At 54.1% G+C, this 24,765-nt stretch overlaps 1 protein-coding gene across 3 annotated transcripts in view; it reads left to right on the top strand.

The window, feature by feature from the left end:
- The first annotated feature begins 4,457 nt into the window (after positions 1-4,457).
- The window catches only part of PHF2 (PHD finger protein 2), an 86,058-nt gene continuing 65,750 nt past the window's right edge, over positions 4,458-24,765 (top strand). Inside the window, exon 1 of one of the 3 annotated variants that reach the window (XM_070400951.1) lies at positions 4,458-4,604. In XM_070400951.1, the coding sequence (XP_070257052.1) occupies positions 4,507-4,604 (98 nt within the window). In that variant the 5' untranslated portion in view covers positions 4,458-4,506. The remainder of the gene's footprint in view (positions 4,605-24,765) is intronic. The other 2 variants (XM_070400949.1, XM_070400950.1) reach the window with 2 other exon arrangements.

The raw sequence follows: 24,765 nt of genomic DNA, 5'->3' as shown, positions 1-24,765 counted from the left end.
CACACCATATACAAAATTCAAAATGGATCGAAGACCTAAATTTCAGAACTGAAATGATAAAACTCTTAGAAGGAAACATGAGGGGGAAGAAGAAAAGAAGATATGTAGATGGCCAATAAGCACATGAAAAGATGCTCAATGTCACTAATCACTAGAGAAATGTGAATCAAAATCACAATGATTTTGGAGTTTCAGTGGAACCAAAAAACAAAACAAAGCAAAAACACCACAATGAGATACCACTTTACACACATTAGGATGGTTATAATAACAAACACACACACACACACAACAAAAAAAAAAAAAAAAAAAGAGAAAATAAGTGTTGTTGAGGATGTGGAGAAATGAAAACCCTTGTGCACTGTTGGTGGGAATGTGAAAAGGTGCAGCTGCTGTGGGAAACAGTATGTGGTTCCTCAGACAGTTAAAAATAGAACTACCATATGGTTCAGCAATTCCACTTCTGGGTGTATGTACACACAAAAGAAGTGAAAGCAGGGACTTGAACAGATATTTGTACACCCATGTTCATAGCAGAATAATTCACTAGAGCCAAAACATGGAAATAATCCAAGTATCCATCAACAGAGAATGGATAAACCAAATGATCTATAATAATAAAAGGGTAATATGCTAATTAGACTGGACGTCCTTCCTTCCCGCACAAAGCCGCAGCGGGCCGAGGTAGAGGCGGCAGAGGCCCCCCGGCCTGGGCAGCGGGTGGGGGCCTGGGGCCAAGGCCCTTGCATGAATTTCGTGCATCAGACCTCTAGTACTAGTATATACATACAAAATCGGATTGTATGCTATGACATGGATGAACTTGAGGACTTTAGGCTACATGAAATAAGCCGGTCATAAAAGGACAAACAGTGTATGATTGCACTTATATGAGGTAGCCAGCGATGCCAAATTCACACAGACGGAGAGTAGAATGGTGGTATCCAGGGGCTAGGGAGAGGAGGTAATGGGGAGCTAGTGTTCAATAGGAAGAGTTTCAGTTTGGGACAATGTTCTGGAGCTGGGTGGCAGTGAAGATTGCACAACAATGGGAATGCAATCAATGCCACAGAGCAGCACACTGAAAAACAGTTACAGTGGTAAATGTTACGGTGTATGTTACCACAATTTTAACAATCTCTGCACGAGCATTCAGTGCAATTTGTTGAGTGACTGACTGAATGAACATGTAATAGAAAATGCTGTTTTCCTTTGGGCAACAAGGTGAATAACAGGTCTTGGTCTCAGATGCTCACAACTGGATGCAGTGCCACAGCTGTGCTTTATTGGAGCACCAGGGTGAAGGGCAGCACAGGGACCACATGCTTGGGAGCCCATCCCCTTACCCTGAAGCAAGCCGGGCCACTTGGGGTGGGTGGTGAGGTCTAGATGCTCACGGCGTCCCGGATGCTGCACCCTGGGGGATGGAGCAGACTTGGCGGGTGGGCATTGAGGCAATGGCAGATCACGTGGAGCGGCCACCACGCTCGGGGCAGCAGAATTCCAGGTATGCCTATGGCCAGAGAGGACACCTGGGTCTCTGAAGCCACCAGCCCCTTCCTTTCTGGATCCCTACGAGGAAGCTCCCTTTGCCGTCTTTTCCTTCTGTGTGGCTTTGCCTGGTCCAGGCCTCTGCTCCCAGGTCACCTCTGTCCACTGCCCACCCTGGGCTGGTGTCCTAAGGACACGGTGGCACCCAGTCCACTAGTACTTGCATATGTGTGGGTCTCCCTTTACTGCAGTACAAGCTCCACAGGGCCACCACGCAGCTACAGCACTGCTGGGCACACGGCAGGTGCTCCATACCTGCTTAAGAAATGAGGGTGAGCCTGGAGAAAAGGAGAACTCTCTGATGGGAGAGAACAGGAAAGTTATAGAGAGAAGCCCAATAGAGGGAGAGCGTGGGACCCATGTCTGGGCTTATTTCAGTCTGTGGTCAGCAGACAGCCGTGGAAGAGCTCTGAATAACAGCAGAGTCTCAATTCACACTTCCAGATGCAGGTCTGTTCTCGTGTCAGCAGCGAACCACGGGTGGGATTACAGGCTCCCGACTGTTGCGTGTGTTTAGGGCTCCCTGAGGGTGGCCAGGGGGTGCAGCATAGGCTTTGGGTTTGGCCTGGGTTCCTGTCTTGCTCCCCCATCTCACCAGCCAGCTGACCTCCTTCATGAGGCATTTAACTCTTTTGAGCCTCAGTTTTCACTTCTGGAAATGGCACTAATCCTACCCAGCCATGACACCAATCTAGATACTGATCTCCAAAGTGGCAGCACTAACACCCACGGTGTCATGTGAGTGCTGACTGTGTACTCACCACCCAGGGGAGGTTCTAAGTGCTTTGGAAGCAGCTGGTGAGTGTGGTCCGGTCTGGGAAGAACTGAGCACAGTGCACCCGATAAATGCTGGGTGACGATCACTATTTGTAAACAAAGAAATGGAAGTGTCAGAGACGAGGATGCCCAGTCAGGATGGCTTCCTCTGCACACAGTAGCCTCCAGAAGTTTCCGGCCTCCGTGGACCACACCGCCGGAGGGGAAGGTGATGGAAGTGCCCAGGCAGGGTCTCTGGGCCTTACAGACTCTGACCTGCAGGCTGAGCTCTGTTCATCTGCCCTAGCTCACTCTGGGGAGTCAGTGGTCTAAGAGTTACTCCCTTTCAGAGCCATATAGGCTGTCCCCAGGAGGAAGGAGGAAGGAGGGAGGATGACAGCTGGAATTTAGGTAGGAAGGCCTTAGCTCCAGACCCTCAGCAGCTCACCAAGGTGTGAAAGGGTGGAGGAGGAAGCTTATCCCTCTCCTGCCTCCCCTTCCTCCAGTCTCATCTTCCTCATGCTTGTACCTCCCAGCTAAGGCACTGCTGAGGGGCCCCTATTGGGGGAGGATGTGAGGGCAGATTTTGACTCAATTTGGAGTGAAGACTTCAACTGAACTGCCTGCAAGTGGAGCAAGTGGCCCTGAGAGGCTGCTGGCCGCGGCCGAGGGCCCATCAAGGATGCTGCTGTGGGATGGTCCGGACCAGACTTCCTGCCCTGGGTCTGTAATTCTGAGTTTGCAGTGGCCAGGATGGGACAGAGTGAGGGAGCGCACACAGGTTCCTTACTCCAATTTAGGGGCCCATTCTGCTCCGGCCCCTGCGAAGGGCACGGAGGACACAGCAGCTGGGAAGGCCAGGCAGGGTCTGCCGGAGGACACCTGAGAAAAGATCCCGGCCAGCGGAGCGGCCGCCCACACATGCCAAAGACCCTGACCAGCCAGGTGAGGGGGGAGGAGTACTTCAGGGCAAAGGCTGGGGGCCCACAGCACCTCTACACCCCCTCCTCCTAAGCCACCAATGGGGCTCAGTCATCTGGGACACAAACAGGGGGTGGCGCACCTGCTGCCCTCCCCACCCTCAGGTCACCCGGCCTGGGGGCTCTGACCAGCGTTCCTGGGCAGCTCAGTTTTAGATAATCGCTCCCTTTTTACAGAGCTGACCTGTGCCAGGGCTCCTGCCCCCCTGGAGCTGAGCATCAGGGAAGTCCAGGGGCAGGAGAAGGGAGGACGGGGTGTCCTCAGCCACGAATGAGGGGGGAGGCAGGAGGAAAGGGAGCAGCGAGGAAGGGACTGGAGGAGCCCTCTGCCCGCTGCTGAGTCAGAACAAAGTTAGAGCCAAGCAGTGTCTCCTCTACCTTTTCCTGGGAAAGGACATCCTCTGGGGTCTCATCCCTCACTCGGGGGTTTCCTGTACCCGCAGCCCAGCTCTCACCTCACCCAGTGTCCCCGGCCCCCTTCCCTGCAGGTCCCTCCCCATGTTCCCCCCATTACACCCTGGCCGCCCTCTCCTGGGAGGGCACCCGTTCACCTTCTCCTGCAGGGGGTCTCCCTTCTCCGCCCTCCCCGCGGGTCCCCGGGCCCACTTTCTCCCTCGGAGGGTCCCCCTCTTACCTTCTCCCCCGGGGAGCTGCCCAGGCCGACCTGCTGCCCAGGCCGGGCTCCAAGCCCACCTTCTCCCCATGGGTCCCCGACCCACCTTCTTTCCCTAACCGGGGTCCGGACCCGCCTTCTCCCTCGGAGGGGTCCCCGGCCCACCTGTCCCCCAGCAGGGTCCCCGGGCCCACCTTCTCCCGGGCAGGTCCCCGGCCCGCCTTCCGCGGCGGGAGCGGCGGCCAGGCCGCAGGCGGAGGCGGCGCCACCCGGGGCGCTGACGTAGAGGCCGCTCGGCGGCCGGGGGTCCCTTCGGTGGGGCCGCGGCTCCCCGCCCGCCGCCCGCCGCCCCCGCGCGTCCATTCCCTTTTGTGTCCCGCACGCCGGCCCCGCGCACACTCGCGCCCTGCGCCCCGGGCCGGCGGGCGGCTCCCGGGCCTGCGCGCGCCCCGCTTTGTGTGGACGCGCCGCGGGTACGCGCGGGCTGTCGTGCTCCCCCGGCCCGTCCCCGGCCCCGGCCCCGGCCCGCCCGGCCCCCGCCCGGCCCGGCCCGCCCGGCCCGACCCGGAGCGCAGCGCGGGCGGCGGGCGGGCGGGCGGCGCGAACATGGCGACGGTGCCGGTGTACTGCGTCTGCCGGCTGCCCTACGACGTTACCCGCTTCATGATCGAGTGCGACGCCTGCAAGGACTGGTTCCACGGCAGGTGAGCGTGGCCGGCCGGGTCGCCGCCCCGGCCCCGGCCCGGCCCGGCCCGTGCGCCTCGCAGGCCCGGCCCCGCCGGCCGCCGGCCGCGCGCCCTTTTGTGCCCGGGGCGGGGGCCAGGCCTGCGGGCGCCCCTCGCCGCCGCGCACAAAGCGGGCCGGGGGCCGGCGGGCCGGGCGGGGAGTTGGGGCGCCGGCGGCCTGGCGCCTGACCGCGGGGCGCAGGCCGGCTCCGAGGCCCAGGCCGGCCGCCGCCTCCCCCGCGAAGTTGCAGGAACTTTCCCCGCGCGGCCCGGGGAGGCGCGAGCGGCGGCTCGGACGCGGCGGGGCTGGGCGGACGCGGGCCCGGGGAGGGGGCGGCCGGCGCGCCCACCCAGCGCCGCGGCCAGAGCGCCGGCCTCTTCTGGGCGGGCGGGACCCCTTCCCGGCCCCGCGGCCCCGGGTCCGGCGGCCTGCTCGTCCCGGGGAGGTGGGTGACAGAGGGTGTCTGCGGGTGGGTGCTGCGGCTTGGCCGCCTCCTCGCTGGCCGGCACGGCCCCCTCCCCTCCCCTCTGCTCCCGGCGGGGACACCCCGGTGTGACTGGAGCCTCACGCTCTCCTCCGAGGAAGATGGGGTTGGGGACCTGAAGCTTATCTCTTGCCCGTGGCCATGACCTGGCCCTGCGCCTAGTTTCCAAAAGCCGAGGTCCCTTCCCACCCAGAAGTAAGTGGAGGGGGAGGGAGAGGAGGTGGCACTGCCGCCCGAACTGCTCCAACAGGTTTGCATGGGTTTGGGCCTCTGCAGCACCGGCCGGAGGCTGGCCAGGGCCCTGTGCCCTCCGAGGCCATCAAGAACAGGACTGGGGGCCAGAGAGGGCATGTGCCAGTGGGTGGTCCCTGGTCCCCACGGCTGTGGGGTCGAGTCCTGCCAGTTCACAGGGGGGAGCCTGGCAGCCAGATGTGACAGGACCTGTCCAGACTGGTCAGCGCCAGGCCCGAGTCCCTGTGACAGGGACCCGGCGAGGAGGGGGTGGGACTCCGTGAAGCAAGTACATCTGCCGAAACCTCCCGGGCCTCCCAGGCTGCCTTCCTTCCGGTGCCCGGGGCTGCAGAGGACCCTCCCCGCCCGGCGCCCCCAGCAGCAGAGCCTGGGGTGTGAACACTGGGCTGTGCACAGCCACCCACTGGCATCCCCTCAAAGTTCATAGCTGGACCAAGGGGGAGAGCTGCCATCTGATCCCGCAGGTCCCCTCAGGTCCCCAGGTGCTGAGAAGGTGGCCCTTAGTGCCCTGCGAGTGAAGGGGCTTCTCCCCCTCCCTGCCCCACCCGGGCGGGCAGAGTTCCCGGGTGTCCAGGTTGCGGTGGGGGTGTGAGGGCCTGGGAGGACCTTTGTCTGTCCGGCCAGGGCCCTGTCCACCTTTCGGGGAAGGGAAGGCCAGGTCTGAGCTAGATAGGGGATTGGAGCTGGCGGCTGGCCTGAGGGGCTGGTGGCATTTGCTGGGTTGGCCTGGGCAGAGGACGGGAGGAGGTGCATCCTGACACCTTAAAGGGCTGTTTTTGGGAGGCCTTGTCTCCTTGTTTCTCATTTCTCGTCTGAGGTCTTTCCTTTGATCCCACAGGCAGAGATCATTTGATCAGCACAGATTTGTGTCCACCTATGTGGATGGCCCTGGGGTCAGAAAGGGCCTTCCCCCTGCAGAGGGGGCATCTATTAAGACTCACTTGCAGAAGTGAGCCCTGAGGCCGAACCCTCCGGGAGTTCCCTCCCCCTCCACCCACAGAAGGGCCCTGACAGCCCAGGGCCAGGCCGCCTCGTGGGCACAGAGAGGTGTGTGACATGATGCGTGTTTCCCAATCTCTAGAAATTCCTGGATGGCCCGCTGCTCTTTCTAGATCCTCTTGCCATCGGTACTGCTGTTTACTTAGTATTCAACAGCTCAACTCACTTTTTAAAAGTTTGATTACTTTGTAACTTTTTATTTTGAGACAATTTTAGACTTAGAGAAGAGTTACCAAAAGGGTACAGTTTCCCTTTCCCCATCCTTCACCTCCACTGAAGTTCAGTCTCGCTCGATCACGCTGCCGGCATGGAAACTGAGGCAGAAACACTGGGCAGCATGTCATCCAGACTGCCGGCGTCAGCAGGTTATTTGACAGGTTTCTCCCTACTGTCCACTTCCTGTTCCAGGACTCAGTGCCGTTCACACCCATGTCTCCTTACTCTCTCTCCAGAACTTTAGTGTCATTTGCCGGAGGTAGTACCTGTGAAAATAAGCATCACTGTTAACGTAACAGGCCCTGTCTTGCCCCCCACCCGCCTGTGATCGATCACATCTCTCCAGCCTACCACATTTTGAGGGGATTGGAAGGGGGATTCTGAGGTTACCCACATTCACGCCAGCGGAGCGTGCCAGCCGAGAACATAGTCGGGGCAGCTCTTTTGTAGGGGCAGAGCCTGTTCCCAGGGTGCGATCCCCGGGCACCCCTCCCCATGTTCCCTGGGGAGGCCTCTCCTCTGGGGTGGGCTACAGTACGGTCAGTCAGGAAGCCAGGAGTCCAGTTCCAGCTCGTCTTGGCTGTGGCTGGTCACTCTTGAGTCGGGGCACTTTGTCAGCCCACCCAGCCATCACTGGCACTGCCTGGGCCTCACCTGGGAATTGGCTGTGATGAGGGAGATGGAGTTTGCAGCCAGTCACCTCATGAGCAAGTGTCTGTGTGTTTGGTAGGAAGTGTGGACCCACGTCGGCCGTGGGGACCTTCCTCCCCAATTAGGTGCCACAGAGCCACTTGGGCCAAGCACTAGACAGCTTCTGTGTCTTCGCCAGACCCCACGTGTCCCTCCGCCTTGCCCGTGGGAGGTGTCCAGTGCCTGGGGACCAGTCGCTCTACGAAATGACCCTGGTGGCTCATCTTGTCACCACCTGATGTGAAGAGCATCTGTCTCTGGGACACAGACATGATTCTGTTAAAGCAGCAAACATCCTACAGCTTCCTGGTCCTCTTTCGGTCACCTGTTCTGTGGAATCTGAAGGGTTCTTGGAGGCCAATCAGTAAAGTGGACTTTAAAAAGTTTGAGAGCTGAAGTTGCTGTGTAAGTCCTGCAGTGACAGCAGCTTCATTTATTCCTCAGTGAACACTTGTGGGCGCATGTTCTCTGTGGGGTGCCGTACTGGCTGTGGGGCTCCTGGAATAACACGGTAGATTCCGTGCCTCTGTATGGGGTTTCTTCTATGGGAGCCAAACATAGACCGGGAGGCCCAGGCCGTCCTGGGCAGCCTGTCAGAGTTGTGGGGCAGCATCGTGGGGGCAGGAACCGGGCAGGGGCAAGGAGGCAGTGCAGGGGCAGCCTGCAGTGTGGCCAGGAGGCAGCAGCCATGTCGGAGGCTCTGAGCAAAGGAGTGGTGGAGGGGACTGAGGATTTGGCAGGTCCCTTTGGCTGCCATGGAGACAGTTGGTGACAGGGGCAGGGCAGGAGCCACTGTTCAGGTGAGAGATGCCGAGTAGGAAGGGGGAGGGAGTACCGGGTGGTGAGAAGGGTCAGGTTCTGGCGTGGATCCCCTCCAATCCCTGTGTGCTCTTCATCTGTCTGGGTTCTGCCTGCCCTCCTTGCCAGGGCCCTTTCTCCGTGCCCATCGCCTCCAGGACTCGTCGCCTTTGTGAGCTCTCACCCCACCCAGCCTTAAGATTCTTGGGGCAGAGCCACAGCTAGAGGTCCTTGGCTCTCACGGGTGCCTGGCGACACAGTGGGGCTCGTGGCCAGCTCTGTTGGCCAGCGGAGCATGTGTGCACTCGGAGGGGAAGGAGGGCCCGCCAGGGGTCAAGCTTCAGTGGTGCAGTCTGGGTGATTAGATCTGACAGTTAAATCCTAGAACCTGAGATTCCAAAATACCAGGGAAGGGCCATCCACAGGAAGATGGAGTGTGGCCTGTCTGACATGTTTAGAGATAACAATCATTTTAAAACGAGAAATTCTTCCTGTGAATTTAAGAAGTTCTGGAGAAGGCGCGGGGGGCGGGGGTGGGGGATGGTGGGGGGGAGGGCCAGCTCCCAGAGGCAGAGCAGAGGTGCTCTGTCCCCCGACCCTCCCAGGTGAGGGGAGTCTCCTAGAGCATCACTTGGAGTTAGGCTCATCGGAATTGCCAGGGTGTTTGCTTTCATTGAAAATACGGGGCTGGGAATGTGCTGGTGTGAGCCTTTTCACTGCATCCCGCCTTTGTGTGGGTCCTGTGGGTCCAGGTGTGCTGCTGATGGCCTGAGTTTGGGCAAAGGTTTGGAGGTCTAGCCTTATTCCCAAAGAAGGTGCAGATTTGCTGTTGGGAGTGAGCGTCAGCCAGAAAATAATGTGCCACGTCGAATGTACCAGCCGTGGGCAAACTACGGCCCGCAGGCCGGATCTGGCCCGTTTGAAATGAATAAAACTAAAAAAAAAAAAAAGCCCTAACCGGTTTGGCTCAGCGGATAGAGCGTTGGCCTGCGGACTCAAGGGTCCCAGGTTCGATTCTGGTCAAGGGCATGTACCTTGGTTGCGGGCACATCCCCGGTGGGGAGTGTGCAGGAGGCAGCTGATCGATGTTTCTCTCTCATCGATGTTTCTAACTCTCTATCCCTCTCCCTTCCTCTCTGTAAAAATCAATAAAATATATTAAAAAAAAAAAAAAGACCGTACCCTTTTATGTAATGATGTTTACTTTGAATTTATATCAGTTCACACAAACACTCCATCCATGCTTTTGTTCCGGCCCTCCGGTCCAGTTTAAGAACCCATTGTGGCCCTCGAGTCAAAAAGTTTGCCCACCCCTGTACTAGACTAGTAACTAGAGGAATCTAACTCCTAAATTCAGGGTGTGGGGAAAGAGGAGTGGTCACTTGGCTTCTAAATGACCAATGTGGTAACAGTGCTGCAGGGCTCACCCTGGGGCTGGCCTTCATGGCCTCAGGGTTTGTCCCAGGTCATCCTCCTTTGGTTCCCACAGTGACCTCCTTGTCCTCCCACTTCCAGCAAGAGGGGGCGCCCTGCCTCCTCACCTTCTGGAGGTGGACGCTCCTCCGCCCAGGGGCAGGGGCAGGGATTGCACCGGCTTAAGTTGTTCTGGATCAAGGGCCTGAACAAATACCAGGTACTGACCTCCCCCTTCGTGTCCATGGTTTCACACATGCAACATAGGTGGAAACAACTTCACAGCAGGAAGGTGGCCTCCAGGTGAGCACAGGGCCCTCTGTGTCTCTGGTGGCCCCCGTGTCCCACCAGCCTCGTGCTTAGATTTGCGTCTCCATCTTTGCACCTCTCCTCCTCTTGCCCCACCATCATTCCCATACTGCCGCGTGCCGTGGCTCTCAGCTTGTTGGCTTGGTGGGTGGCCCTAACAGTGCACTCCAGAATGGCGCTTGGCCCTGTGTGTTAAGAGTTTAGTGTCTGGCCCTAGCCGGGTGGTTCAGCTGTTGTCTCATACACCAAAGGTTGAGGAAGTAGCAGGTTTGATTCCCAGTCAGGGAACTTACCTAGGTTGTGGGTTCGATTCCCAATCAGGGCTCGAATGGGAGGCAGCCGATGGATGTTATATTTCTCTCTCACATTGATGTTTTTCTCTCTAAAATCAATCACAAACAAACAAATGAAAAACATATCCTTGGATGAGGAAAAAAATAAGAATTTAGTGCCTGTTCACTTCCCCTCAAAGTGATGGGTCATCCATGAAAAAGCATAGAATTCCAATCAATGGCTGGCTTTGACCTCAGAGCATAAAAATTGAAGGTCCTTGTGGTGTTTGTCCAGGCAAACGGAGAATCCAGCCTTGTATCTTTTTTAAAAAAAAAATGGGGGATGAAATTCACATACTATGCAATTATCCATTTTAAGTGCACAGTTTATGGCATTTAGTGCATTCAGAATGTTGTGGAACTATCTCCTCTATCTAGTTCCCAAACATTTTTATCACCCAAACCCATTAAACAACAACTTTCCCTCCTCTTCCCCGCAAACCTGGGCAACAGCTGTTTTGTGTCCCGATGGATTTATCTATTCTGGACATTTCATATAAATGGAATCATACAATACGAAACCGCTTGTGTCTGGCTTCTTTTACTTAGCATAATGGTGTGTTTTTTGGTTCGTCCATGTTGTAGCATGTATCGGAACTTCATTGATTTTTTTTTTATGGTGGAATAATGCTGTATTGTATGGGTATGCCACAGCTTGTGTATCCGTTCACCTGTTGATGGACATTTGGGCTTTTTCCACTCATGGCTATGCAGATATTTGTTTGAAGACCTGTTTTTAATGCTTTTAGGAATTGTTGGGTCATATGGTTATTCTATGTTTACCTTTTTGAGAAACCAACAAACTGTTTTCCATGGCAGCTGCACCATTTTACAATCTCATCACCAGTGGAGGAGTGGTCTGATTTCACCTCATCCTCACCAACACTGGCTGTTTTCCATTGTCAAAATTATAGCCGACCTGGTGGGGGTGAGGGGGCGCCTCAGGGTGGTTTCGGTTTGCATTTCCCTAGTGGTTAATGATGTGGAGCATGCATTCATGGGCTTGTTGTCCATCTGTGTATCTTCTTTGGAGAAGTGTCTATTGAAACACTTTGCCCATTTGTAAATTGGGTTGTCTTTTTATTTTTGAATTGAAAATATCCTTTATATATTTTGGACACTAGACTCTTATCAGATACATGATTTGTAAATATTTTCCCATTTGTGGGCTGTTTTTTCACTTTTGTGATAATGTCCATTGATGTATAAAAAGTTTTTAATTTTTCTTCTGTTGCTTATCCTTTTGATGTAATATCTAAGAATCCATTGCCAAACCCAAGGTCATGAAGATTTACCCCTTTGCCTTTTTCTAAGTGTTTTATAGTTTTAGCTCTTATATTCAGTTTTTTTTGAAATTTATTTTCAGTTAATTTTTGTATGTGATTTGAGGTAGGGATTCAACGTCATTTATTTGCATGTGGATATCCAGTTGCCCCATCACCATTTGTTGAAAAGAATTATCTTTCCCTATGAAAGACCCATACAATAAAACTATGGTGGCCTTGTTGAGCATCATTTGACCATATGCATGAGCTCTGGACTCTGTTCCATTCCATTGCTCTGTAGGTCTCTACTTATCCAGTACCACACTGTTTTCATTACTATAGCTTTGTAAGTTTCAAAATCAGGAATTGGGAGACCTCCAACTTTGTTCTTTTTAAAAAACATTGTTTTGGCTTTTCAGGGTTTCTTGCAATTCCCTGTGACGTTGAGGATTGGCTTCTCCATTTATGCAGAAAGGATTGTTGAATTTTGACAGGGATTGCATTGAAGATTGCAGCGTAGGCCATTTGGGGTAGTATTGACATGTTAACAATATTACGTCTTTTGATCCACGAGCACAGATGTCTTCCCATTTATTTAGATTTAGGTCTTTGACTTTTTTCAGCACTGTTTTATAGTTTTTATTGTATGAGTCTTTCATCCCTTGGTTAAATTTATCCCTAGGTATTTTATTCCTTTGGATGCAATTGCAAGTGGGATCATTTTTGTAATTTCCTTTGAGGATTGTTTATTGCTGGCACTTTAACCCTTTTAAAGCGCATCACCTTTTAACGTGTGGCGGTGGAATTTCCAGAACCAGACACGTGCAGGGCGCAGGTGTCCACGCACCTGCTGGGGTGGGCACACGCGCAGCTGCTCTCCTGTGGGTGCCCTGTGACCAGAGCGTGTCTGCATGCCTGGGGAGGGGTGCTGCTCTGCCTTCTAACCGTGTTTGCTGAGCTTTGCCTCTGTCACTTCCCGGCTAGGCATTTTCCCTCCACATGTGGGGACTCCTTGTATTATACGTGGGTCCCCATCTCCTTCACCCTGACCGGGGTCGATCAGGGACCGCTGCTGGGTGTGCTGACATGGCCTTGGCCTTCCCATTGCCCTGTTCTGATTGGGAGGACCAGCAAACTGAGGCCGGAGCGATCAGCATGTGGAGGTTTCCTGGACAATGTGAGAGGCTGGGACGTCTGTGGCGTGTCTATCCCAGCGCTCCCCACCAGTGCCTCTGCATTGATGAGAGTGAGGGGGGTGCCAGGGACCCCAGAGGGCAGGCTGGTCCCGGGGGACCCTGACTGCAGGATGGTCAGCTCTTCTCTTTGGGCAGCCTCTGGCCTTGTGCATGCACCCCAGCCTAGGTTCCCCAATTGGGGTGCCATTTTCTGCTTCAAACAGAGGTGCAGAGTGAGCCTTACACCCGACACACCGTGGACTGGGCACGTGTCCCACAGTGCCAGACAGTGGGACAGTGTGAATGTCTGGATGGGCCTTGGAGAGGTCTGAGCCCCATCAATGCTGATCCCTGGGGTAGCCAGACTCAGCTTGGGTCCCTGACACTCCTCCAGCCCTGCAGCTGGCAGTCCCAGAGCAGCGGATGAGCAGCCCATGGCCTGGCTGTGTGAGCCCTGGCACTTGAAGATCTTGTAACTTTGCACATTTGCCCCTTATTTTGCTTTACCCTTAGAAGCCCTATTAAGGCCGAGTGTGGGTGCCAATCTCCAAGAAACGGGGCTGAGCAAGAAGGGAAGCGAGAAAGTGGAACCTGAGTGTGTCCCAGCAGGACATGGGATACATCTCCTGGCTGACCTGCCTTTGCTGGAGAGATGATACCGATTTGGGGATTCAGGCCCCATGTTCCTGCGGGAGAGACTGAGGCCTGGGGTTCTGGTGCAGCATGACATGTGGCATCCTGACAAATTGTAGAAACTACAGGCGGATTCAGTCTGCCTCCCAAGTGAGCAAGACTGGGAGGGCAGGTGGGGCTTCCTGAGAGCTCCCCAGACACCTTGGGGAGAGGGACCCTGTGGTACCACATGAAGCCACACGGGTGCCTGTTGGACAGGACGTGGGTTCTCCCTAAACCTCCTGCTTACGTTTCTGAGCTTGGAGGGTTAGTTGCCATGAGTGCTGTGGAGTCTCTTTCCCGGCAGTAGAACCGCTCCAGCTCACCTCTGCCGCGCTGTTTTGGGGTTGCAGCTCATAAAAAGAGGAGGGGCGTTTCCTGCCGCCCCCCAGTGCAGGCACTTGCTCACGGTCACCGCCTCCTCGTTTCTCATCAGCTCCCAGGGGCACTGGACCTGCCTCTTCTGAGGAGGCCCTCTCTGGGGAAGGGCCAGCAGCTGGCCTGGGTCACCGCTGACAAGTGGTCTGTGGGGCCTTGCTCAGACCTGGGGAGCCTCCCTGCCCGCCACAGCCAGAGTGAGCAGCCGTGACGGTTTTGTGCGGTTCCTGTTGTGGTCGCAGACTGTGTTCACATTCGAGTCCGACGTGGCTGGGAGCCCCAGTCTCAGGAAGGCCAGGGCGTTGCACGTAGGCTGCGGTGGGAGTCATGGGGTTGGCACCTCGCCTGCCACGTGAGGGAGTCTGTCCAGCTTAGCATCTTGGGGTTCAGGGCTCCGAGGAAGACAGTGGGTCCCTGCACCACTGGGCAGCACATGCCAGCGGCCGGCCCGCAGGCAGGGCCGGGCACCCTCATGGCTGGGGCAGCAGGGCGGTGGCCACAGGTGACTCAGAGTGCAGGGCAGATGCGGTGGGAACCTGGGCTGTAGGCCAGGAGTGGGAGCTCCCATTTTATCCTCAGTGCTGCATCCAGACAGGGGTGCGGCATCTGTAGTTTACCAGGTTCCCTCAGAGCGCTGTGTGCCCTGTATGAGGGGGCAGGATGGAGAGAGACCAGAGGCCAGCTAGGCGCCCAGAGACCAGCCAGAGGCCCCAGGGGGCGGGGCCTGGAGACTAACAGAATGTCTGGCCCTCCACCTTGCCTGCCCCCTGGGAAGGTCAGAGCCAGCCTATGTCGCCCTTGCCCTGAGCTCCACGGTGCTGCTGGAGGCTGGCAGTATCACCTGCTGTTTGGCCTCCAGGTTCCCAGGGCCCATGTCTTCATGGTGACTCCCTGATCCCGGTTTGTATAGCCGGCCCTGCTCTGGTCCTGGCGCACCTGGGCCCCTGCCTGCCAGGATCCCTGCCACCTACCTGCTGTGTGGGGATCAGGCATTTATGTTTCGGTCCTGGACCCAGGCATGGAGGTGAGTGTGAGAGGCAGTGTGTGATCACGCATCTAGGGGCTCAGCCACATCTCCCCCCTCCTCTGAGCTGCAACTGGGTGCAGGACTAGGGCTCTGAGAACCTTTTACTTGGCTTCTTGCCTCAAAGGACAGTGAGAAGTGCCTCTGTCCTCAGCCCAGATCTGCCCAGTGTGTGCCCCCCCCCCCCCCAGCCCCCACCGCCACGACTCCCTCAGCCCCCTGAGATCTCCGTGGAGCCCTGCAGGCAGTGCTGGCAGTGACCCAGGGGGTTCAGGCCGGAAGTCTCTCTGGCCATCTGGGGGGTCGCGGGGAGGAGAGACCCTGGAGCAGGCAGCTGTGAAGCCGCTCTCCCGGGCCCGACTCCGAGCCCAGCCCCACACCTCCCCATCCTTCTCCACTCTCCACGCTGTGGTTTTCCTCTCCCCTCTGCGGATGCCGTGTTTCTTGGGAATAGAAGTGGGCAATGGTGGGACCAGAGAGCACGTGAGGTTCTCCTCCTGCTGGTCCTCGGCAGCTGCTCCTGCCTCAGGTGTGAAGGAACCTGGTGCTGGGTTAAAGCTGGGAGGAGGCAGGCAAGTTTTGGTTCAGTTTCAGAAATAACTCTAATAACTGAAACTGGCCCCAAACCAGGCACATCAGGGGAACTAATATGCATTTAGATCAGGGTTTCTCGAGCCGGCTCTGTGGACACTGAGGCTGGGCTTCTGCTGGCTAGGGTGGAAGCTCCGCCCACTGATCCAGGAGCACGTGTTATGCTGTCCACTCTGGCCCCTGCCCTCCAGGTGCACTGTGGGAACAGGATGTGCAAGGGGGACGTCCCGGGGAGCACTTGATCCAAGCCCCTCTTTCACAAACAGGAAATGGAGGCTGCACACCAGTGTCCTCTCTCAGCCTGGCCTGGTGCTCTTTGCAGACCCTGAGGTGTCCCTGCAGAAGGACTGGACCCTCAGTGTGTGGCCTGGCTGCCCACCTGCAGGGAGGGCTGTGGCCAGCTGGACTGTGGTTCTGGGGAAAGGAGGAGGAGGCCTGAGGCCTGTCCGAGTACAGGCCTGCACGTCACCCTGCCGGGGCCCTTCCCTGCTGGCCTGCTTGTGTTTTCCGTGGGGCCACTGTGTCATGCGGGGCCTGGCCAGCTCTCAGAGGTCCCAAGGCATGCTCCCCCATTGAAACTATGGGTCCGGAGCCAGCCCACCAGCCTCCATCTGCGCTGGTCACTGGAGACCTGAGCGGCCGCAGAGCTGGCCAGGTCGTCTCCAGGCTCACACGTCACTCCTGACACTCCAGGACTCCAGGAAGGCCTTAAACTCCCGGGGATCCCTGAGCCGACAGCCCCTGTGCAGGGGCCTCTGTCCCAGTGGATGCAGGAGGATGCACCTGCGTGTCCGCTCCTCGGGAGACACAGTCACTCCTGGACTGGCCTGTCAGCGTGATGGGCATGCACCACTAGCTAGTGAAGGAGAAGCTCCTGGTGGAGTCACCCAGCGACACTTGGCAGTCTGCCCTTCTTACTCACTGCTTGGCAAGAGAATCCTTCCAGGCCCTTCTGGAAGTGTCCCATCTCCAGGGTGGGGCTTATGGGTGCGGCATAATGCTGCGCTCTCCGGTATCTGTCGGTGAGTGTCCCTCGGTGGATGGAGGGCCCTGGTGCTCCCTGTGCGTGAGGTCTGTGTGCGCCTCATCTTGTCCTCAGTCGGCTCTGAGCCAGTGGGTCCCGATGTGGGGATGGGACACTGGTGCTCAGGGCAGCTCAGGAGCTGCAGGCACAGGCTGCTGGGTTGGAGGTGGTCTGGCACGGCTCGTGTCCTTTCGCACGCACTGCCCCTCGGCTGGTGCTGATGGCTGTTGAAGTGTCCCAGAGGCCCAGCTTGTGCCTTCCTAGCCTCATGGCCCGGGAGCCCTTGGAGTTGGGGGCCCATCAGAAGGCGCTCGCCCCAGGGGGCCACAGTGCTGCTCCTGCTCCAGGTCCACCCCCTGCAGCTGGGGGTCTAGGGCAGGGCTCAGCCAGAGCCCGTCCCGGTTTCCATAGCCTCATCTTTGCTTTTCTTGTCCTTCTGGGCAGGGGAGGCAAAGAACAGACAGGACCTTGGAGAGCAGCGTCCCTCCTTCTCCAGGTGCACCCCCCCCCCCCCCCCCCCCCCCCCCCCCCCCCCGAGAGCCACCTGCCTTTCTCTCTGGGGCTGCCCCCAGGTTGATGTCCTCAGGGGTGTGGTGGAGCCTGTGGGCAGAAGCCTCACCTCCATTGGTCTAGAGCAGGAGTGGGCAAACTTTTTGACTCGAAGGCCACAATGGGTTCTTAAACTGGACCGGAGGGCCGGAACAAAAGCATGGATGGAGTGTTTGTGTGAACTAATATAAATTCAAAGTAATCATCATTACATAAAAGGGTACGGTCTTTTTTTTTTTTTTTTTTTTTTTTTTTTTTTAGTTTTATTCATTTCAAACGGGCCAGATCCGGCCCGCGGGCCGTAGTTTGCCCACGGCTGGTCTAGAGTCAGTACTTCTGTTTATATGACCTTGGACTGCATTTGCTCTTGGGTCAAATTTGTCTTCCCAGTGATTTTGTGAGTCTCTTGGGATTTTTATTCCAGAGGGAAGGCTGTAATTCCCAGAGCTTCCACAGAGGCATTCGCTGTATATCTATACACCTGCCAGGATAGATGCTCCGAAACCTGCTTCTGATTTAAAGCAACTATTTTTCTATCTGGAATGTCTGTTAAAAAAACCAGAGAACAGGTTTAAAAATATAGAGACATTTACCCATTTACTTACTATATCAAGGATTCTGGACTCTTAGATGATAGAGTTGAGGGAATGATTAAGTAAATTATGATTACTCACACAATAGAGAATTATGCAGTGACCAGCAGTGATGTATACAGTGATGTATCACAGGTTTTAGTGATAAGTGAAAATGTTTGTTATAAAATTGAATGGGGAAAAGGCAAGATACAGCATTATTTATATAGCATGAGAGTTGGTACTAACTAGTTGAGACAGAAAACGTCCTGCAAGGAAAGAGGCCAGTGTGTTAAAAAGGCTTAGAGTGTTGCTTTTCCTACTGCTTTTGTACTTCCTTTACTCTCCATCTTGTTTTTCAGGAGCATAAAATTACTTTTATAATACAAAGTAATATTGTCAGAGTTCAGAGGTCACCCGGCCCAGCCTCCCATGGCACAGGCTTTGTGGACTCTGGTCTTACAGATACTGTGGCCGAGCTTCTCCCACTCACAATCACCAGGGACGGGAGGGGGATGTCCACTTGAGGACCCCTCGCTCTAAAGGCTGGGGTGGGGTGTCTGTGCCCTTCTGGCACCCCCCTTCTGATGTGACCCCAGTAATGCACGTTAGCCTGCAGCCTGTCTGCTGAGAAGGGGCCCCTCTGCACCCATGGCCAGAGCTACCCTGAGGGTCCCCTGTGCAGGTATAGTTTTAAGCCCCTATGGCCCTGCCCCATCAGAGCCCCTCCCCTCCTTTGGGGCCACCCCAGGGGTGGGTGCCTCAGGCTGATGGGTTGGGATGGAGCCACCACTGCACTAAGAGGAGCAGCCGAAGCCCCATGACCGTTTCCCAGAGCAGCAGAACCGTCTTGCCACCAGGCACTCCCATGCCCAAGTGTCGCACCCTACGTGGGGACCCGGGTGCACAGCCCGCTTTGGAGGGCACCACGGGCTTATGAGCCACGCTCCCTCCAGTGTGTCCTGGCGTTTCCCTGCTATAGACTGGCAGCTGAACTCCACACGAGGGGAGAACATGCGGGGCCTCTTGCCACAGGATGTGTGGTTTGCAAGGCCGAGGGGGATCTGACCCCAGTGGGGGTCCTTGGAGAGAGCGGAGCAGACCCCAGCCTTCCCAGACAGGCTGAGGCACGGACCAGCATGGGTTGGTGTCAGTCTGAGATGTCAGACACTGTAGAAGGGAGTCCTCCTGCAGGGGCCTTCAAACCATTGCTTTAGATACTGAATGATTACTCTTAGACATTCAGATACTTACAGATACTCAATTATTATTTACAGATGCGCCACCTGAAGGGAGAGAGTAGGGCAACCTGAGGCCAACATATATGGGGAGCCACTTCCAATTGGATCTACTTTGGGAACAACAGTAAAGAATTCTGGAAATATACTAGTAAGGTGACCCTTGAGAAATTTAGGGTTTCGTGTCACAGAAAATATTTTCTGAGCACATTCGTGGTGTGACAGTGCCCATCCTGGGATGCCCTGGGAACACTGTGTCTGCAGGTGCCCCTTATGCTGCACGAGGATATGCGTGGCTGCAGGTACAGCACTGGACACACGTGCTTTACACCGCGTGTCCACGTGGCTGGCTGCACCATATAGGTGTGTGTCCAAAGAGGCCCTGTTCTGTTCTTTTTCTGACACAGTTGACAAGATTTAGTTTTATTTTTACAGCTTTATTGAAGTATAATTGACAAATGAAGTTGTAATGTGTGTCAAGTGTGCATCGTGATCATTTGATGCCTCTGTACATCGTGGAAGGATGCCCACCGTCACATTCGTCAGTTCACTGCTCACCCTTTTCTTTGGTGGGGATGCTGAACTCATACTGTCTCGGTCCTCCTGGTTGGGGAAACGGGGTGGCTCCACAGTGGGCAAGGGTCTTGGCTTTCCTAGGGGTGGTTCTCTGTATATAGTATAAGTGCCCTGTATATAGTATAAGGTTATGAACTCTAGTCCTCATGCTGCCCATCAGATCCTCAGACCTTATTTGTCTTGTAGCTGAAAGTTTGTGCCACCCCCCACGACCCTTCCCTCCAAAGATGCCTTGTTCTTGGTGGACCTGGGGCTCCTACAAGGTATTCCATCAAACAAAAGATCAATGTCCTGAAGCTGGCCCAGTTTCTCGACTTCACCGAGCATTGTCCTGACTTGGTTTTATTTCCACCCCACAGGACTGGTCCTGTGAGTCTTTGAGAGCTGGAAGCTCACCTGTTTGAGTGGTCGTGTGCAGGGCGGCCCGCAGGACTGCACGTTTTCCCAGTTGCTCATTTACCAACCATCCAACCTCTTGGCGAGCTGCCCCCGGCTCCGTGTTCCCGAACCTTCTGTTTAGCAGGGCTCCTCCTCTTCTGTTTTCTGGGCCTGGGGTCATCCCTGAGGTTGCTATAGGGCACTTGAAGCCTACAGTCAAGTGGACGGCTGTCCTGGTGGGCAACTCCGGACAACAGTGCCACGGAGGTTTCCTTGTTTCTATCAGGACCCTGTGCCCTGAGCAAAGCGGGGCAGTTGCAGTTGCTGGAAACGTGTCCCTGTTTTGGCACCTCCTGTAGCTCGGGTCACTGGGTGCTGCACTCCGCCCACTGCAGTGCTTAGCTGCTTATCCACTTGGGTGGGAGGTCTGTTGCCTCTGGTGACCACCAACCTGCGGGCCCAAGAGAAGTCCAGATGCCATAGGGAGACAGGAAAGCCTGTCTCACCCGGGCTCCTGTTGATCCCAGTAGGTGAAATAAGTTGTGCCCTGGTTACATGACTCCCCTGAATGTGGCCCTGCGTTTGGGGGGGCTGTCAAGTTCCTTGTCTCCAGACCTTGAGACTTGATCCCTGTCCCACCGGAAAGGCTCTGGGGCGGGGCCCGGGTGTTTGGAGGACGGACAGTCAGCAGGGTGTGCAGGGACTGGACTGAGTTTCCGTGGGGGGCAGTGCTGAGCAGGAAAGCTAGAAGCGGCAGGGCCATCTGTCCCAGGACTGGCAGTGGCCCCAGGCCTCAGGAAGTGCAATCCTGTGGTGTGTGGTGCATGTGTGTTCATGCATGTGGTGTACATGGTACAATCCTTCCTGAGAGGGTTCCCCTGAGGGTGTGTGCCGTGGGAGCACCTTTGGGAGGACCAGCCACCAGGGCCCCAGGGGAGAGTCCGGCGCAGCAGTCCTCACGCAGGGAACGTGAACCCCTCTCCAGGGGGACGCAGGAGGGCATTTCCCTGAGAAGCTGGATCCTCTTTGTCCTGTTGGCTCCAGACCCCACCTCTCCCACGTGTTTGCCCTTGGAAATGGTTTTTGTTGTGCATGTTCTTCATAAGTGGTTTCATTTACACCAGTTGTTCTGCAGCCTGTTTCTTCCTATAACAGGCCTCAGTGAGCCCACCCTTTACACACCTTGTTGTCGTGGGGTGGGGTGGGGTCTGCCGGCCATCCCTCTGTGGGGATAGGGGGCAGCTCAGACGCCCTGCAGAGGCTCCTGAGGGTGCTTCCAGGGACACGTGAGTGGCTGGGGCTGTGCTCAGGGTTAGTCCAGCACGTTCACCTGCCAGTGGCAGGGCAGGCAGGGGTCAGGTAGCACTGGCCTGGCCTGAGAATGGATGTGTACCCACCAGAGCAGGCTGGCACCACCACACTGTGATGCACCAGCCCCCCATGACCCTGGTCAGCCCCTCCACTCTGGCAACTCAAGAAGTGGGACCCCAGTGGACCAAGGAGGGGTTTTAAACAAATTCCAAATGGGCGATGGTGGAGATGGTGCAAGGAGGTGGGGTGCTGGAGGTTGAAAGCAGAATCAATCTTCCCTCCCTCCCTCCCTTCCAATATATTTTTATTGATTTCAAAGAGGAAGGAAGAGGGAGAGAGAGAGATCGAAACGTCAGTGATGAGAGAGATTGAGCCCGCAACCCATGCATGTGCCCTTAACTGGAATCGAACCCGGGACCCTTCAGCCTCATGTCCCCAGGGCCCAGCGCCGGGGTCGGGGACGTGAGCCTCACGTTCCCGGGGCTGGCGCTGGGGGTGGGGATGCGAGCCTCACGCAAGTCCCCAATGCTGCAAGTCCCCAAACCCCCGCGCTTGCTGTGCACGCAGCCTCCTGCTGATGGGTCGTTACACGCGAGGGCATCACACCATTAGCATATTAGCTCTTTATTATATAGATTGTATTAGTGTAGTACATTTGTTACAATTCATGAGCTAATATTGATACATTATTATTAACTAAAGTCCATAGTTTACATTAGGGTCACTCTTGGTGTGTGCACTCCTTGAGTTTGGACAAATGTATAATGACATGCTTCCTTCCATCATCATATCATACAGAATAGTTTCACTGCCTGTATCCTAGGTGATCCCTCCCTACAACCCCTAGCAACCACTGATCTTTTCTGTCTCCATAGTTTTGGCTTTTTCAGAATGTCATAGAGTTAAAATCGTATAGCACATAGCATATCCAAGCTAACTTTTTTCACTTAGGAGTATGCATTTCAGGTATTTTCGTATAGCTCATTTCTTTACAGCACTGAGTAATATTCCATTATCTGGATGTACCACAAATGATCCATTCACCCACTGAAGGACATCTTGGTGGCTTCCATGTTTGGCGATATATATAAAGGCTAATATGCTAAGTATCCCTCCCAACGTCTGACCGGTCACTATGATGCGCACTGACCACCAGGGGGCAGACGCTCGACGCAGGAGCTGCCGAGCTGCAGTGACTTGGCAGCGGCAGTTCTCGGGTGACGCACCCCAAAACCAGAGAGGAGGGAGCCCGATTCCTTGCCGGGCCGCATGATTCCACCTTCGGCCGTGGGTTATGTGTTGCTGGGTCATCACTGTCGGCCCGAATCTGGTTTACTGCACACTTGCCTTTGCGTTCCACATCCTGTATGATGGCAACTTTGCAGAGTGCCCTCTCGCACTCCGGGACCCCTCGGGGGATGTCGGAGAGCTGGTTTCAGCCTGGTCCCTGCTGGCTAGGCCAAGGGACCCCACCTGCCAGAGGGACCCCACTCACCCCACCGCGGCGCCACCCCTGGTGTGGCCAGCCAGGGAGGGACTGCGGGAGGTTGGCAATAGGACGTGTCCAGCCCGTCTCACCCAGTCCTGCCCTGCCAGCCACCTTCTAATTAATTTCCTTTTAATGTGCACAAATCCGTGCACTGGGGCACTAGTTATGCCTAAAGCTGCTGTAGACATCCAGGTTTTTGTGTAGTCAGTCAAAGTTTTCAACTCATTTGAGCAAATACCAAGAAGTGCAATTTCTGGATCACATGTTCAGAGTACATTCAGTTTTGTAAGATACTGCCAGTTGTCTTCCAGAGTGACTGTACCACTTTGCATCCCACCAGCAGTGTGTGAGAATTCCTATTGTTCCACATGCTCACCAGCATTTGGTGTTGTCAGTGTTCCAGATTTTTTGCCATTCTAATAGATGCATGTGGCACCTCACTGTTGTTTAAATTTGCATTTCCCTGATTATATAAGATGTGGAATATCTTTTCACATGTTTACTTGACATCTGCATATCTTCTTTGGTGAAGTATCTGTTAGGTCTTTGGCCTATATTATAATTGGGTTGTTAGTTTCCTTACTGTTGAGTTTTTAAGAGTTCTTTGTATATATTTGGATACTAATTATTTATCAAATATATGTTTTGCAAAGGTTTCCTATGTGGCTTATCTTCTATTCTCTTAAAAATGTCTTTCGGCCCTAACCGGTTTGGCTCAGTGGATAGAGCATCAGCCTGCGGACTCAAGGGTCCCAGGTTCGATTTTGGTCAAGGGCATGTACCTTGGTTGCAGGCACATCCCCAGTAGGGAGTTTGCAGGAGGCAGCTGATCGATGTTTCTCTCTAATCGATGTTTCTAACTCTCTATCCCTCTCCCTTCCTCTCTGTAAAAAATCAATAAAATATATTTTTAAAAAAATGTCTTTCGAAGAGAAGTTTTTAATTTTAATTAAGTCCAGTTTTATCATTTTTTTTAAAGAATCTTGCTTTTGATATTGTATCTAAAAAGTCATAACCAAACCAAAGTCCTCTAGGGTTTCTCGTGTGTTATCCTCCTGCAGATTTATAGTTTTGCATTTTACATTTAGGTTTATGATCCTTTTTTTTGCATGTAGATATCCAGGTGTTCCAGCACCTTTTGTTGAAATGATTGTCTCTCTCTATTGTATTGCCTTTGCTTCTTCATCAAAGATCAGTTGATCATATTTATGTGGCTTTATTTCTGGGCCCTCTGTTCTGTTTCATTGATCTATACACCTGTTCTTTTGCCAATACCACTATATGTCTTGATTACTGTGGTTTTGTAGTAAGTCTTCAAGTCAGGTAATGTGAATCCTCCAGTTTTGTTCTTCTCCTTCAATATCAAATTGGCTGTTCTGGGCCTTTTTGCATTTCAATGTAAACTTTAGAATCAGTTTGTCAGTATCCACAAAATAACTTAATGGGACTTTTATTGGAATTTCATTGAATGTAGAAATCAAATTGGGAAGCCCTAACCGGTTTGGCTCAGTGGATAGAGCGTCAGCCTGCAGACCGGAGGGTCCCAGGTTCGATTCTGGCCAAGGGCATGTTCCTTGGTTGCGGGCACATCCCCAGTAGGAGGTGTGCAAGAGGCAGCTGATCAATGTTTCTCTCTCATTGATGTTTCTAACTCTCTATCCCTCTCCCTTCCTCTCTGTAAAAAATCAATAAAATATATTAAAAAAAATCAAATTGGGAAGAACTGACATCTTGACAATATTGACTCTATCTATGAATATAAACTGTTTCTCCATTTATTTAGTTCTCTGATTTTGTTCATCAGAATTTTGTAGTTTGCCTCTTATAGATCTTGTATATATTTTGTTAGATTTGTACCTAAGTATTTCATTTGGGGGGATGCTAATGTAAAAGTTATTGTGTTTTTAATTTCAAATTCTGATTGTTAATTGCTGGTATATAGAATAGCAATTTGCTTTTGAATATCAACCTGTATCCCATAACCTTGTTATAATCACCTATAACTCCAGGAGGTACTTGGCTGATTGCTTGGGATTTTCTACATAGACGATTATGTCATCTGCAAACAAAGACAGTGTTATTTCTTCCTCCCCAATTTGCATATCTTTTATTTCCTTTTCTTTTTAAAAGGAATAAATTTTATTGATTTTTTACCAAGAGGAAGGGAGTGGGATAGAGAGATAGAAACATTGATGAGAGAGAAACATCGATCAGCTGCCTCCTGCACACCCTCTACTGGGGATGTGCCCGCAACCAAGGTACATGCCCTTGACCAGAATCGAACATGGGACCCTCCAGTCCTCAGGCCGACGCTCTATCCACTGAGCCAAACCGGCTAGGGCTTATTTCCTTTTCTTGTCTTATTTCATGAGCTAGGACTTCCTGTACCATATTGAATAGGAAT

The sequence above is a fragment of the Myotis yumanensis genome, unplaced genomic scaffold (genome assembly GCF_028538775.1).
Source record: "Myotis yumanensis isolate MYYU_CA2020_CCGP unplaced genomic scaffold, mMyoYum1.0.hap1 SCAF_21, whole genome shotgun sequence".
NCBI classification, from domain to species: Eukaryota; Metazoa; Chordata; class Mammalia; order Chiroptera; family Vespertilionidae; genus Myotis; species Myotis yumanensis.
Note: the sequence above shows the minus strand (reverse complement) of the source record. Positions and strands in the feature narration are given on the sequence as shown.